Genomic DNA, 13,230 nt, shown 5'->3' with positions numbered 1-13,230 from the left:
GCCTGTCAGACCTCTTCTGCTCTTTATGGCATAGTTGCCCCAAATGAGATCTAAAAAATTGCTGGGCCAATTAGTTTACTAATGTTTAGTTGTCTTTCATTAGACATATGCATGTCGGTATTCCTAGTTAAGCAAATCATATGGGCATAATTTACTAAGGTATTTCAACTTGGAGAGGACATAAGATGTCCTCTTCCAACTCGGCATGGAGGATCTTATTAGAAGCCAAAGTGACAGTCGTGGGGCTCAATCTGATATAATACAAGTTTAGTACGATGTTCATAGCGTGTTGGAGATACCAATGTTATAAAAATCTGGAATGTTGAAATCTGAAATATTTCTAGAATGTAAAATAGCAAAACCTATATGCTTATTCCTTTCTAGTCCTAGTCTAGGCCTGAAATATTTTTGCATTCTTATTAGCATTCAGTTTCTCTGGGTTTACTGAACTTAGGGAATGGAAGTAAACAAGAGCTGGTGAGGTTTTGGACTTAACTCATAGGGGGTGTTCGATGACAAGAAATTGTCCCAGGAGCCCTCTACCGTAGACTAGTTTAGTTAAGTAAAAAAGTCGAATATATGTCTCTCCTCCCTTTACTAGAAGCAAGCAAGGCGCTCTTGTCGTTAAGCTCAGTCTTTCTGTTGAATTTGGCATAAAAATTTTGCAGGAGGAAATATGAAAAATCAGTCCAACAATTGGCAAGGCGTATTCTGTTCAACAATCAACATGACATAAAAATGAAAGAACAAACCCTTCACTGCAGGATGTATAGATGCCATCATCCTGCATGCGTGAATAAGGGTGATAGGACGATTACCACACGGAGGAAACGACAGACACCATGCCCTCTGTAGGTGGTACTGTCCTGCCTGTGGAAGGACCAATTCCAGTTTAATTTCTACCTGCTTTCTCTCAGTTTTGTGAATTGTGATACCCTTTATATTACCCTCTTGCTTAACTGTTATTCGTTTGTAAAGTGACTTTGGAATTGCCTAGAAATGGAACTGCTCCTTTCTAAGAAAGGTGGCTCGAGATGAATATGATGCAAGTGCCACCGTTGCTTTAGACTTATTCACGTCAATGGCAGGTTTCTTTGCAGCTCGTCCTAACCTCTAATGTTTGAGAATATTTTACTGATCACTTAATTCCAACGTTTGAAGGGATGTAGTATTGGCCAGTGACTAATTGTTGCGGCCTTGTTTCGTTAGTGATGGTAGTGATTTCTATGCGTCACACGCAACAACCCATTCATATTTGCAAGCTTTGCTGCTGGTTGTATGGTGAGCCTATGGAAGGCCATGATTGAATGTAAGCATTAGGCGACACATGCGAACACGCAGGTGAACACACAGAGAAGGTAAAAGCAGTTGTAAGACGGTCTTCCATGAGTTTCACATAGACCAAGTGAAGATGAAAGCACAGTCCTAAGCGTCTCACTCCATGAGTTTCTTACAGCAAGTTTTTCAACTCGTCTCTTCAGGAAATCACACCCAGGCCGAGAGACTTTATTGTTTATCAAGCAGCATAAAACCACCAAGGCTACTAAGGCCCACGCCAATTGAGGAGAGTTTCTTATGGTCAGTTTATTCAAAAAGGAAGAAATCGCTACGAGCCTGGTATTGACTGCCACAATCACTGGACTCTTAAGTTGGCACTCCTCTTAGGCTACTGCATGTTGTCCCTACTCAAGGAAAACCCATAGTTAGCAAACTCTACTCTAGGAAAAATCATAGTGAGCAATGTTCATTTATTAGATCATGAGCCAAAGTTTGCCAAGTCAATTGGGAACATCAACTAATTGCACGCTTTTTGGTCGTGCAATACTGATGTGTGATATTTTTTTTCTTTTTAATTGTGAAATATTACAAACTTTTCTAAGTATACACAAATACTTATATTACATGTTGTCCAGTTTTAAATGGAAAAAATCAAATATAAAGTTCCCCCAGACTTATCTTGAACTCATCTATTTGTACAAAAAAATACACTATAAAGTCTCATGACATAACCTAATCAACACTGATTCAACTCTTTGAGTTGGTGACCCAATCTTCAGTTGAATCGAGCTGAGTCACAGGTTTGTCAATTACCGTAAAAGGCGCCTTGAGACCAGGATGTGGCCGCCATAGGCGCTCATAATACGCTTGATTCATGAACAAAATTTTCAATGGACACTAGACAGTAGCCCACATCTACTCTGCAACGCTGCACCCAGCTTCTATCAAGACATGGGCAACACTCAAAACAGAACAAAATCTAAGCATGAGAAGAACAAAACTGAAAGCTTGAACAGATTCTCCACCTCCTGCAATGCTGAAAGAAATAAAACTAACCTTTGAACAGCCTTTGCATTCTCATACCTGCTGGAAATCAAACTAGAAGATGCATTCAAATTAAACCCTTATGCAACTCATCATTTTCTCAAGTTACAGGAAGCCGGACAAACGCCACTCTGCTCAAGCAATCAGTGAAGAATAACTCACTGTACAGCAATTGGACACATCATGTACTGAATAACATAAAATTGGTGTCTGTAGGAGGCGAACATCTCGCTTGTTCTGTTATAAGGACAGATCGACTAGTTCAGGAGAAGCAGCGATTTGAACACCTAAAACTTGATCAAGTTAGAAGATGATGAGAGCACCGGATGGCAATGTGCAAAGCAGAAGTTGAGCCTAAAAATAGCAGTTATAAGTAGAACGTTTGACGTGTTTAGAAATCACACAGGCGGTCAGGCAATGAGGCAAGGGACAATATCACCAGAGGCTCTTGTAATTTGCGCCTGGTTCAAATGTACCTTCTCGTTTCAACAGATAAATACCAGGTTAGATGTTGCAATTCTTCTAAATTGAAAGAGGGATATTCCACTTAACTACTTCGATCGACAGATCACACCCAAAAGTCGTCCAAAAATAACGACTTAGAGCAACACCCTAGAAAAAACGGTGACGAAGATTAACATAACCAGACCACAACGAGAAGCGAGACTCTCTCATGACATTAAGCAGCGACGAAGACCGAGAAACTCACCAGCCACAAAGAATTGACTAACAGAATTAGTCAATGACGAAACCGCTCGAGCAGATGAATGGGCACCTAATGCAAAGAGAGCCGTCACCGAAAAGAAGTTGAAACTAGCAAGAAACGAATCTCTATATCTCCCGGCCGATCCTTGTAATAATAACAAAAACTAAAAAAATAAAAGATGAAAGACCGACGGCACAAAATCATACAACGAAACAATTAAACCAAAGCACAGCCTACCCTATTAGAGAGAGAGAGAGAGAATGTCTTTGCAACCCTTTTCTCTATTAGAACAAATTAGGAGGTGTAGAAATTTACATCAAAAGAGTCAATTCCATATTCCAAAAGCCCCAAAAGTAACGACAGAAATTATTTAAAAAGGAAAAAAAACGAAGAAATCTATTCCTTCACGAGCTCGTGAACTTGGTGACGGCTTTGGTCCCTTCAGAGACAGCGTGCTTGGCAAGTTCCCCGGGAAGGACGAGACGGACGGAGGTCTGAATCTCCCTGGATGTGATCGTCGGCTTCTTGTTGTAACGGGCGAGCCGGGAGGCCTCCTGGGCGAGCTTCTCGAATATGTCGTTGATGAAAGAATTCATGATCCCCATGGCCTTGCTGGAAATGCCAATGTCAGGGTGCACCTGCTTCAGCACCTTGAATATGTAGATCTTGTAGGTCTCGCTGCTCTTCTTCATCTTCTTTTTCTTCTTGTCGCCCTCTTTCGGCAACCGCTTCTCCGCCTTCGGCTTCTTCTCGGCGGGAGCCTTCTCCGCCACCGCCTTCTTCTCCTCCGCCGGCTTGTCGGACGCCGGCTTCTTCTCCGCTGGCTTCTTGTCGGCCTTAGGCGCCATTTCTCGCTACGATCGGAAAACTAGAACGAAATTGCAGACGCAAAGAAGAGCGACAGGCGACGAGGGAAATTTCGTGGTTTGGGAAAGACGGACGCCGAAACGTATTTATAGGAATGGGCGCAGGCATCTCATTGGTTGTTGGATTAAGGCGCGGATCGCTGACGTGGCCCCCTTACCGCCTACGACTCGGCTTCTCTCCGCTTGTGTGGGTTAAAAGAACTATTAAAGTAAATTTTTCTAAATACATAAATAAAAATATTTTTTGAATATTTCTTCCAAAAATATATGAAAATAAAATAAATTTCGCTATATATTGTAAGTCCAATATATTAATAAATACTGTTAAATAATTAAAACTAATATCATTGGTCATGACCTAAGTAGATGCACCTGCATATATTGGTCCTTTTATGGATTCGGTTTCAAAAATTGACCGCCAATGAGTTATTTTAACTCATTCTTTTCATACTAAATATTCATATAGTATTTCTATCAGAAAATATAATAAAGTCTCAAAAATGTGAATAAGTAGAAACTTGATGTCGTCTTAGTCATCTTTATACTAAAGATATAAACACTCTTAATTATGCATGTCTTGTGGAAAAAAAAGGTAGTCAGGTTCATATATTTTTGTATTGTAAACTTTTTGTATTTTACATTAGGCCAATTTAAAATATTTAAAATCGTTTTAAAATAAATAAAAAACAAATAAAAAACAATCGGGCACCAATGCCGTTATATATTTTGATAATACGAAGGCCATTTATCTACATGATTATCACATAAGCAAATTGTCAAACATTAATATGAACATGTAAAATAAATAAATAAACGTTTTGAAGTTCTGAAGTTCTCACCCCATCACTTGTTTTTAATGGGTCACACACAAAACCTAGCTGTCTTGACTCTTATGATAAAATACAACATTTAGTAAGCCATCAAAAAGCTATGTGAATGAATATCCCTTGAAATCACGTGTTCTTGTAAAAAGAATGTTTGCTTCCATAGCGTACATTCTTATTAATCACACTCATTTTCCCTTTAACTTGTGCTTTTCCATTTGATTTTACCAGATAATAAGGAAAAAGTGTGTGACATTAGCAAAATGAATTCAAAAGAGGGAGAGAGAAAGAGAAAGGGGGGATGAAAAGAAAGTCAAAGCCGATACAAATAATGCATAATAAAATTTGGAATCAAGAAGTTCTCTAGATACTAGAAGAAATCGCAAAAATAAAATAAAGGAATGAAATATACAAGATAACAACACAATAAAACACAATAAGAGGTGTGGAAAGAGAGTTGATAGATGAAGCAGCATAGTTACCTAACAACAAACGAAAGACATGTCTTAGCCGAACAGCAAAAGGACATCTTCTGCATAAGGTGTGCCACAGAATTCGGCAATGATGAGATGCTCTTGAAGACCCTATTATTGCGCTCTTCCCAAATATTCCACCAAAAATATATAAGCCACAACCTCATATGATAATCATTTTCCTATTTTTTTTCTCTCCATTTTCTTGCAAGGGGTTCAAGCTAAGTGACAACATTGACAGGTAAATGATTTTACTTTGATTAGTTCTTAACATCGAGAAACCACACCTAGGTCGAAAGACTTTGTCGCTCACCAACAACATGAAAACCAATGCACCTAGATCGAAAGACTTTGTCGCTCACCAACAACATGAAGATCCATGACATAGTACGTTTTCCCGAGAGATTATGTCAAGATATGATGCCCATGCCACTATAACATACAAAGTAGGAAGTAGCAAGTTAGAAATAGGAAATGTAAGTCAAGTGATGAGAAGTTTGAAGGGGGAGAGAGCATCAGGTTTTGTTTGGGATCTACTTCTCAACATAGAAGATTTGAAGCAGGACTCAAGAATTAGAGATATAAACTCAAGCCAAACTTATATATATATATTTCAAATGGGATTATTATTGCCTATATTTCTTTTATAGTAACCTTATTTGGAGCAAAGATTAGGAATCCCAACTTGAATTTACCATTTTTTTCTTAATGATCGTTAGTGCTATTTGTTTGGTCAGGGGGTTGCACTTAAGACATTTTTTAGCTATTTAACTATTTTTTCATTTAATTTTATTTAGATACTTTCGGGGTCATTGGGAAGTATGGATAGTCTGAATGCCAAAAAATCGAACAGGTTTATGGAACACTAAAACACATATTTTATGCATTTACTTCAATCTTTGAAGCAGATTTATGAGAGAGTCACAAAATGTGTCGATGTTGCCAAACAACTCCACAAGATTTGAAATCCAAGAATTTAGAATAGGGTCCTCTTCTTTCTGGTTCTAATCAAATTATTTATTGGTATAAAATAGCAAAATGAAGGTTTAGTGGTTGCACTTTTATATTTATAGTTTGATGAACTATGAATTATAATAAAACAGTGATAGTGACGAACTATGAATTTTTGCGTTAACTTTTTGCTGATAAGCTTATAGGCAATCAAGTACTTCCTTCACTCAAACAAAGGGAAAAAAAAATTCAACATCATATGAGTTGCTATTAAGAGAGCATGTGCATCAGAGAGTGCTCATGTTAATTTAAAAAAATATATATATTCAACTAATGTCAAAGCCACAAACAATTTAAAGAATAAAAAATAACATAAAAAATTTATTTTAATAGGATGCTCATTAAGATTTGTGAAAAATTAAAATTGTTTGGTGTCTGCTTCTCATTATTCTCCTTCTAATTATTCTCACTTCACTTTACAAAATTTGTCGTTCATAAATAAGATCATCAATATTTGCAATTAATACATACATGAGAATTGAAACCAGCTGACAGCCGAGTGTTACTTGATGATTAAAAACATAAAACTATTGCTAAAACTATCATGAACCATTAATAAAAGCACACGAAACCGTCTCTAATGCTTCCGAAGCTTTTTAGTGACAGATTTTATTTTTTTTTTTAGTTATCCGGCAACCAATTGATTTTGATTCCTCCATAGCAATGTTGTGAGGATTTGATAAAGAATCTAATGATATGGCTTCCAGGAGGACCAAACAATAAACATATAAATGTCTTTTCATCATCCGTTAACTTATGTATGGTTTTAAAACTTTTACACTATGCATCGATATAAGAAAATAGTGAGAAAGCAAAAAAGAGCAAGCTTGTCTTTTTGTTTAGAATTTAAAAGTAATGAAAATGATAAAACTGTGCTTGGATAAGAAAGAAAGTAAATAAGAAGTAATAAAATAAAATTATTTCGTGAATTATAAACTCCTTTTTTGAAACAAAAATTTCAAAATTGTGATTCTACCATGATAGGTGGAATTATGATTCCAAAAATTTAGAATTTTTTGTTTCTCTTTAAGGCGCATGTTGTGATGGTTTTCATTAATTAATTTTATAATTTTTGTTTGTGTTTTATACAACACATTATTTTTAATTTTAGAATAAAAAAATTTGAACTACCAAACACAAAATAAAACTAGAATAAAAAATTTTCATGCTAAAATTTTGTGTATAGAATTTTAATTCTAAAATCAAAATTGAGGACTATAAAATGCTTTCTTGGATAAAGTAACATAATCCATTTGGGGAATAGAAAAATTTTCAAACAAGATAAAAAATTTATTAAAATTTTTTATAAAATATGTACAAATTAAGTGGGTTCAAATAGAATGGTTGCTAGATATGACTACATGGATATAAATGAAAAGATATGTCATTAGAAGTAGTTGGCTGTATGTTTTAATTAAATGATTGATACAATAAAAATTCGATGATATTAAAAGTGCTGTTGCAAGCACATTTAAAATTCTTTCTTTTTTCTTTCTCACGTAATTATTCTCTTTTATTTATTACATATTAATTATTTTTTGGTTAGCTTTCGTTTTTATTTTTTAATCGATACGTGCCACGTGTAAACGGTTCATAGGGCCTGCCACGACCAAACCGCCTCAAGAGACGCGAGCCGGACCCCAGCTATAAATAGTTAGTTTCTCCACCCTCCCCTCCTTCCCTCTTTCTTCTTCGTGACCAGTTTGGTTGGGGAGGTCGTCGCCCTTCTGGATAAGGCCCTTCTGCCGACGATTGCTTTCTACAAGTTTCCGGCCGTTCCATCTTTTCTCCCTTAGGGTTGATAGGTGTTTCCGATCTTGCGAGTCTTCCGATCGCCGGTCTCTGATCGTCCTCATTTTGTGGCGGCGGCTTTTCCGCTTCTCCGATGGGCTGATTCTGGCCGATCGGTCTGCTGTGTGTCAAGATCTGTGGGTTTTTACTGTGTCAGAGAGATTCGGTGTCTATTTGGTTCGTGGTCTTGGTCGGGGAGGGTGATTTGTGTTGTTTTGACGCGGAGACGATGTCTGCGGTGGCCGGAGAAGTGGTCCACCGATCGTCGATCATGCCTTTCACGACCTCTTTCTACGGTAGTTCTTGCTCGCATCGTCTGAAACATCTCGAAAAGTGGAATCGGCGTGGTAATCTTAGTTGATATTTGGTTCATAAATATGGAGAATATATAGGCGTCTAAATAGTAATAACAACAATATCGGACTACTATTTCGAACAAGCGCAAAATAGACGACAGGGATCGTCAATCATTGGTGGTCTTGATTCCGTGGTGTTGGTGTTGTGCGGCGAGGCTGTCCGCATTTTTTTCACTTTGCAAGTTTTGGGCTTTGTGATAAAGCTTTGAAGATACTCGGAAGTATCGCCAGGTAAAGGTTTCCCGTTCCCGGCTGATCAGCTATAGTTCATTTTTGTGGTGATCAAAGATTTTATCATCTACCTGCTTTGCTTGTGATGTTTCAGAATATTTATTTATTGCATTTAGCTAATTCATTTGCTTTTACCTGTCTTCTGCGTTCCCCTCTTGCTCGTACTTACCATGGCACTCACTGTTGGAATAGTCATATATTACCAAATCATCGAGAAGAAATCTTTCTCTTGATCATGCAGTATATTATCCTTATTCTCCATAATGTTGAGGACGCTTTAACTTAGTTCTTGTTCTCGGTTTTATTTTCATGCTGCGTTTATGGTCCGTGCTTATACGTCGGAGGATTCTTTATTATAACGTCCTGCTGAGTTTTTGGGGTAAGACACTCCGTAAATAACGAGTTTATTAACTCTACAAATCTCATTTGTTGTGTGCTTTCTGATGTCCGTGAGATTATATGAATAATTTGCGTACGGTCTCAGTGTGTGGTGGCGGACATGATTTTGATTATTGAGAAAAAAGAGTTGGTTGTTATGTTAAAGTGTAAATTGCTTCTTTAAATTGGTAGATATTTATGCATAAAAGCTTGGCTCTGTGAGCCGAATGGCATTCCCTTCGAATTCTTTTGTAGGCCATTATATACATCTCCTCGTTCTCAGGGTGTGAGTCTCGACGGTCGTGATTCATATAGCGTATGCTAATGCACTAATTTACCAGCGCTATGATTTTCTTATTGCCATTTTCCAACCCTTTTGCACTATGGATTCCCACCTCCAAGAAAAGAAAAGAAAAAAAAAACCTTATTCATGACATTGATGGCAACATTTATTATAAAAACTGTGGGAATTGTTTGATTTAACTTTTCATTTTAAAGCATCCTTGGGTGACTTGCTGATGAAAATCATCACTAAGCATTTCTTTCACTTGGTTCATTAGCAAGATTGTCTTCTTCGGGTCTTCACAGATCATTGAAGCTAAGCCATATTTTGTTCTACAGGTAACATCTCCATCATCAAATATCTCTCTGTGGTTGCTTATGTATCATTTGCTGCATTCCATTGTCTGTTATCAGTTTCCCCTCTTGGTTTTATGCATGCTTAGCAGTTAGCGGCATCGGGCATTCATCATTCATTGTCTGCTGTCAATTTTTCCTCGTGGTTTACGCATGCAGATACGTGCCTTGACATTTTGATCCCTTTGTTTAGTTAGTCTACTGTAGCAGACAAGATTGTTCTGTTAAATAGAAAAGAATTCTATTACCAATTCTTGTGACGTGAATGTTGTTTATGCATTGGATATAAATATAAAGAAGGGTCCAAGGAGCTTGGACTGAGTAAGCTAAAGGATTCTTTGGCCTTCTAGTATTTGATATGCTTGAGCAGAAAGAGTGGTCTTCTGATTATAAGCTCCGAAAAGAAACGTCTTGCCTTGGGGCATGAACCTGTCCTGGTTGGAGGATTTATGCCAAATGGTGACTTTAAAGTCTTTGGCACTTTCACTTGAGGTGCATGTGAAAAATAGTGTTTTTTTCTGTGAATTACCTCTTTCGCTCAACTCAACATATCATTTATTCACATTTGTGGTATTTTACACCTTATAAGTGAGGATTGTTATATCATAATATTTGACAGTGCTTTAGTTCTAAATAAATTGTTTTCCTTTTCTGCTAGGTTTGCCGTTTTGTATGGCTTCCTTAATGTCCTGCAACCTTTCATGCTCTGAAGAAGTTGGCTCGAAGGTAGATATGATAATTCCTGCTGGTTCAGATATATTGGGTGAGAACGCACATGGCTGCAGCTATGTAGGATCAACATCTGATGGAAAATCTTGTAAAAAACAGCAAATTATCTCAGGAATTAGTGATGAGGACTTGGCAATAGAAGAGCTTAAAAGTTTAGTTGATAGTATGCATGTTGGAGATTATCTTAGTGGAGTAAACTTTCTGCATACTTCAAAAGATGAAGGCCCACAAATGGAAGACATGGCTGGTAGCCAGAAGAGTAATGTAGAGGGAGCATCCATCGTAGCAGAGCCTGATGCTAATTCTGAATCGTATAGAACCCCACAAAAAGAATTAATGAAGTCTGCAACATTTCCTTCCTCACGGAAGTCAAATGCAGTTGATACTGTTGGGGAGGACAAAGCCCATGATCAGTGCCTCCAAAAATCAGATGTGCCAGTGTGTTTGCGTTCAAACTCACTTCCGGTACGGCTCTTTTACTTTCGCTATTTCTTACATATTTTTCTCTCCTGGGATTTTTAAGTTTGCCTTTCTCTCCACGCCTGTTAAGTGTATGTAGATTTTGCTGTTGTTTGCCTGGCTGCTGTATTTGTAATGATCAATAACATCTCAGTTAGTATTGAACCCATTTTGCCGGTCTTGCTGAAAGTGGATGGACTGGATGCTCTGGAAAGTTTCCATTACGCCTTTCCTTATAGAATGCACGATTTCTCTTTTATGGGACTTGTTTCGAATGAGTTTCATACAACACTTAGTATAAGAATGTTTTTAGATGTATGAAGTTCAGAAACTTTTGAGGTTCGATTTTATGTTCAAGAAAGGAAAGGTGATTAAGTTTTATTCTTCATATTCTGTCTGTTGAATTTTAGTCGTCCATCAAGCTGGTGTCTGCAATGAAAGGCGGGCGTGAACGGCATGGCATTCTTCAGGAATGGAAACCTCGAGTTACATGGGCACCGGACGTTGTCGATCCCCCAGTAACATCTGTCTCTCATACGGTCAGAAGCCACCCTCGCCCTAGAAGCAAGAAAGAGAAGAAACACAAGCATGGGAAAGGCAGGTCAAGTCACGGCAGCAGCAATGGTAGGAAGCAGCATTCCAAGAGGAGCACCGCGGCCAGCGTGAATAACTTGCACCCGAGGTTTGCCTTCGTTCTTCTTTTAATTGAATCATAAAATTTGAATATTCACAAAAACCTCCTTTCCCCTCCTCTTCCTCTCCTCACAATTTGGTGCTCTCTTTGCTTTCCCCTTCGTCGCAGGCCAGAGGCGTCGCCGCTCTCACCTCCTTGTGATGGGATGCTGGCGGACAGCTTCAGTGAGATAGAAGGAGGAGTCAGCTACGTGGACCGCATGTCTACTGGCCAAAGTCTATTGGAGTTTGCTGTTGCCAGCCACGACAAATGCGGAAGCAGCTTCCTGAGGCAAGCGATAGGCAGTGTGCGCCTTCCATTTGGGGAGGCTAATTGAGGAAGGAAATTTTCTGGTCGTGCGTGTATATACTGAAGTTTCCTAGTTACAAGAACTATGTTTTGGCTCTATGATTTGGTTGCTTGTCTGAACTCGCTCTCGCACCTTTTTTTCCCTGGTTTCTTGAACTTTTGAAACTGTGTGCCCGAACAGTGAACACATATGCGAATAATGCACTATGAACTTGTTCTGAAGTCGTGAGTGAATTTCTTTTCGCATCTTGTCGTGATTTTGGTATTAAGACGTTGATTTTTACTTTAGAAGGTTTTGGCAGCGGACCTTGTTCTAGATATTCATTGGTCCCGGCTACCGTGTTAAGAGGGGAAGTCCCCTCAGACGACTGTGTGGATACAGCTTCTTCCTTCCTGTTGGCTTCGCGGGCCGCGGGGTCTGATGACAACCCGGTTGCGAGAGACGCCGGGGACGGATTGAATCTTATGGCGGCGCTGGTTCTTGGTGTAGGTTTACCGGTTTTATGGTTTGAAAAGTTCTCTACGGCCCGCCCTGCCATTGACGACTTTACGGAAGCCGCCTTGGTTTTGTGAGTTATTTGCATAACAAGCGAGATTGCGGAGGCTTTGCTCCAAAGGAGACAGCTGGTTAAACTCGTAATTTGACCATTGTTGGTTAATGGTTTTCAACTGCGTTGCGTAATTGCAGCTTGGTGTCCGTAAGCAGATTATTAGTTTGGTGTTGTTGTAAATCATTACCAATGCCTTGCTGAATTCAGGGTAGGGGTGAACACTTGAGCTCGCTCGACAAACTCGTTTCAGCTTCCTTGTGATCCTCCTCTTTGCTTCACAAATGCATTTCAGAACCACAGGTTTCATCCCTGCTCGATGGAACCTGTGGGTTTCAGCTTCCTTGTGATCCTCCTCTTTGCTTCACAAATGCATTTCAGAACCACAGGTTTCATCTCTGCTCGATGGAACCTGTGGATATCTGTAATGGAAGGTCACCAATGTTCGAGTCTGCATAGTATCAAAAAGAAGTGCCGCTCAACGAGTTTTCTGTAATCTGAATGTCTGCAATGGAAGATCGCCAAAGTTGAAATCTGCAGTGTCAAGAAGAGGTGCAGCGACGAGTTTTCTGCGAAGCCCTAACGGGCAAAAGCAAAGCTGCCGACTGACCTTAAAGGTTGAAGGCTGAAGCAGCTCGCAGGCAAAGAATAGAGTTAGGGTTGCAATGAATGAAAAAGTTTCAAAATGAGAGAGGGAGAAGTTTCGCATGAGAGGGAGAACAAAAATTAAAGTGAAAAGCGGAAAGTGAAAAAGAGTTTCCTGCAGGAGACGTTTTTGAAAACCTGTTTTTTAATTAAAAAACAAATCGGTGACACTTTCAAACCAAGTCAAACTTTAACAGTTCAAATTCAGTGAACTCGAACCGACTTGATAAGCCACTCGACTTGATGAGCTAACTTCATGAACTCGACTCATTC

General features: G+C 38.8%; 2 protein-coding genes across 6 annotated transcripts; one reads left to right on the top strand and one right to left on the bottom strand.

Annotated features, from left to right (window-relative positions):
* Window positions 1–3,289: 3,289 nt before the first annotated feature.
* On the bottom strand, window positions 3,290–3,950 carry LOC116255840 (histone H2B-like). Its single transcript, XM_031631890.1, has one exon. The coding sequence runs from the start codon at window positions 3,874–3,876 to the stop codon at window positions 3,433–3,435; it is 444 nt and encodes a 147-aa protein (XP_031487750.1). The 5' UTR covers window positions 3,877–3,950; the 3' UTR covers window positions 3,290–3,432.
* Window positions 3,951–7,881: 3,931 nt separating this feature from the next.
* On the top strand, window positions 7,882–11,986 carry LOC116255837 (uncharacterized). 5 transcript variants are annotated; one of them, XM_031631885.2, is made up of 5 exons: window positions 7,882–8,580; window positions 10,253–10,320; window positions 10,423–10,788; window positions 11,193–11,464; window positions 11,585–11,986. In XM_031631885.2, exons 2-5 carry the CDS (start codon window positions 10,267–10,269, stop codon window positions 11,790–11,792), a joined length of 900 nt encoding a protein of 299 aa, XP_031487745.1. In that variant the 5' UTR covers window positions 7,882–8,580; window positions 10,253–10,266; the 3' UTR covers window positions 11,793–11,986. The 5 variants fall into 5 exon arrangements, with proteins under 5 accessions (XP_031487745.1, XP_031487743.1, XP_049934143.1 ...); XM_031631883.2 differs by adding an exon at window positions 9,519–9,579 and having other exon boundaries at window positions 10,253–10,788; XM_050078186.1 differs by having other exon boundaries at window positions 7,882–9,579.
* Window positions 11,987–13,230: the final 1,244 nt, after the last annotated feature.

The sequence above is a fragment of the Nymphaea colorata genome, chromosome 6 (genome assembly GCF_008831285.2).
Source record: "Nymphaea colorata isolate Beijing-Zhang1983 chromosome 6, ASM883128v2, whole genome shotgun sequence".
Lineage (NCBI taxonomy): Eukaryota > Viridiplantae > Streptophyta > Magnoliopsida > Nymphaeales > Nymphaeaceae > Nymphaea > Nymphaea colorata.
Note: the sequence above shows the minus strand (reverse complement) of the source record. Positions and strands in the feature narration are given on the sequence as shown.

Coding starts and splice junctions, on each gene's coding strand:
- LOC116255837 (XM_031631882.2), top strand. CDS start 10,267: ATGGCTTCCTTAATGTCCTGCAACCTTTCATGCTCTGAAGAAGTTGGC. Junction 10,789..11,192: donor TGCGTTCAAACTCACTTCCG/GTACGGCTCTTT, acceptor GTTGAATTTTAG/TCGTCCATCAAGCTGGTGTC. Junction 11,465..11,584: donor GTGAATAACTTGCACCCGAG/GTTTGCCTTCGT, acceptor CCTTCGTCGCAG/GCCAGAGGCGTCGCCGCTCT.
- LOC116255840 (XM_031631890.1), bottom strand. CDS start 3,876: ATGGCGCCTAAGGCCGACAAGAAGCCAGCGGAGAAGAAGCCGGCGTCC.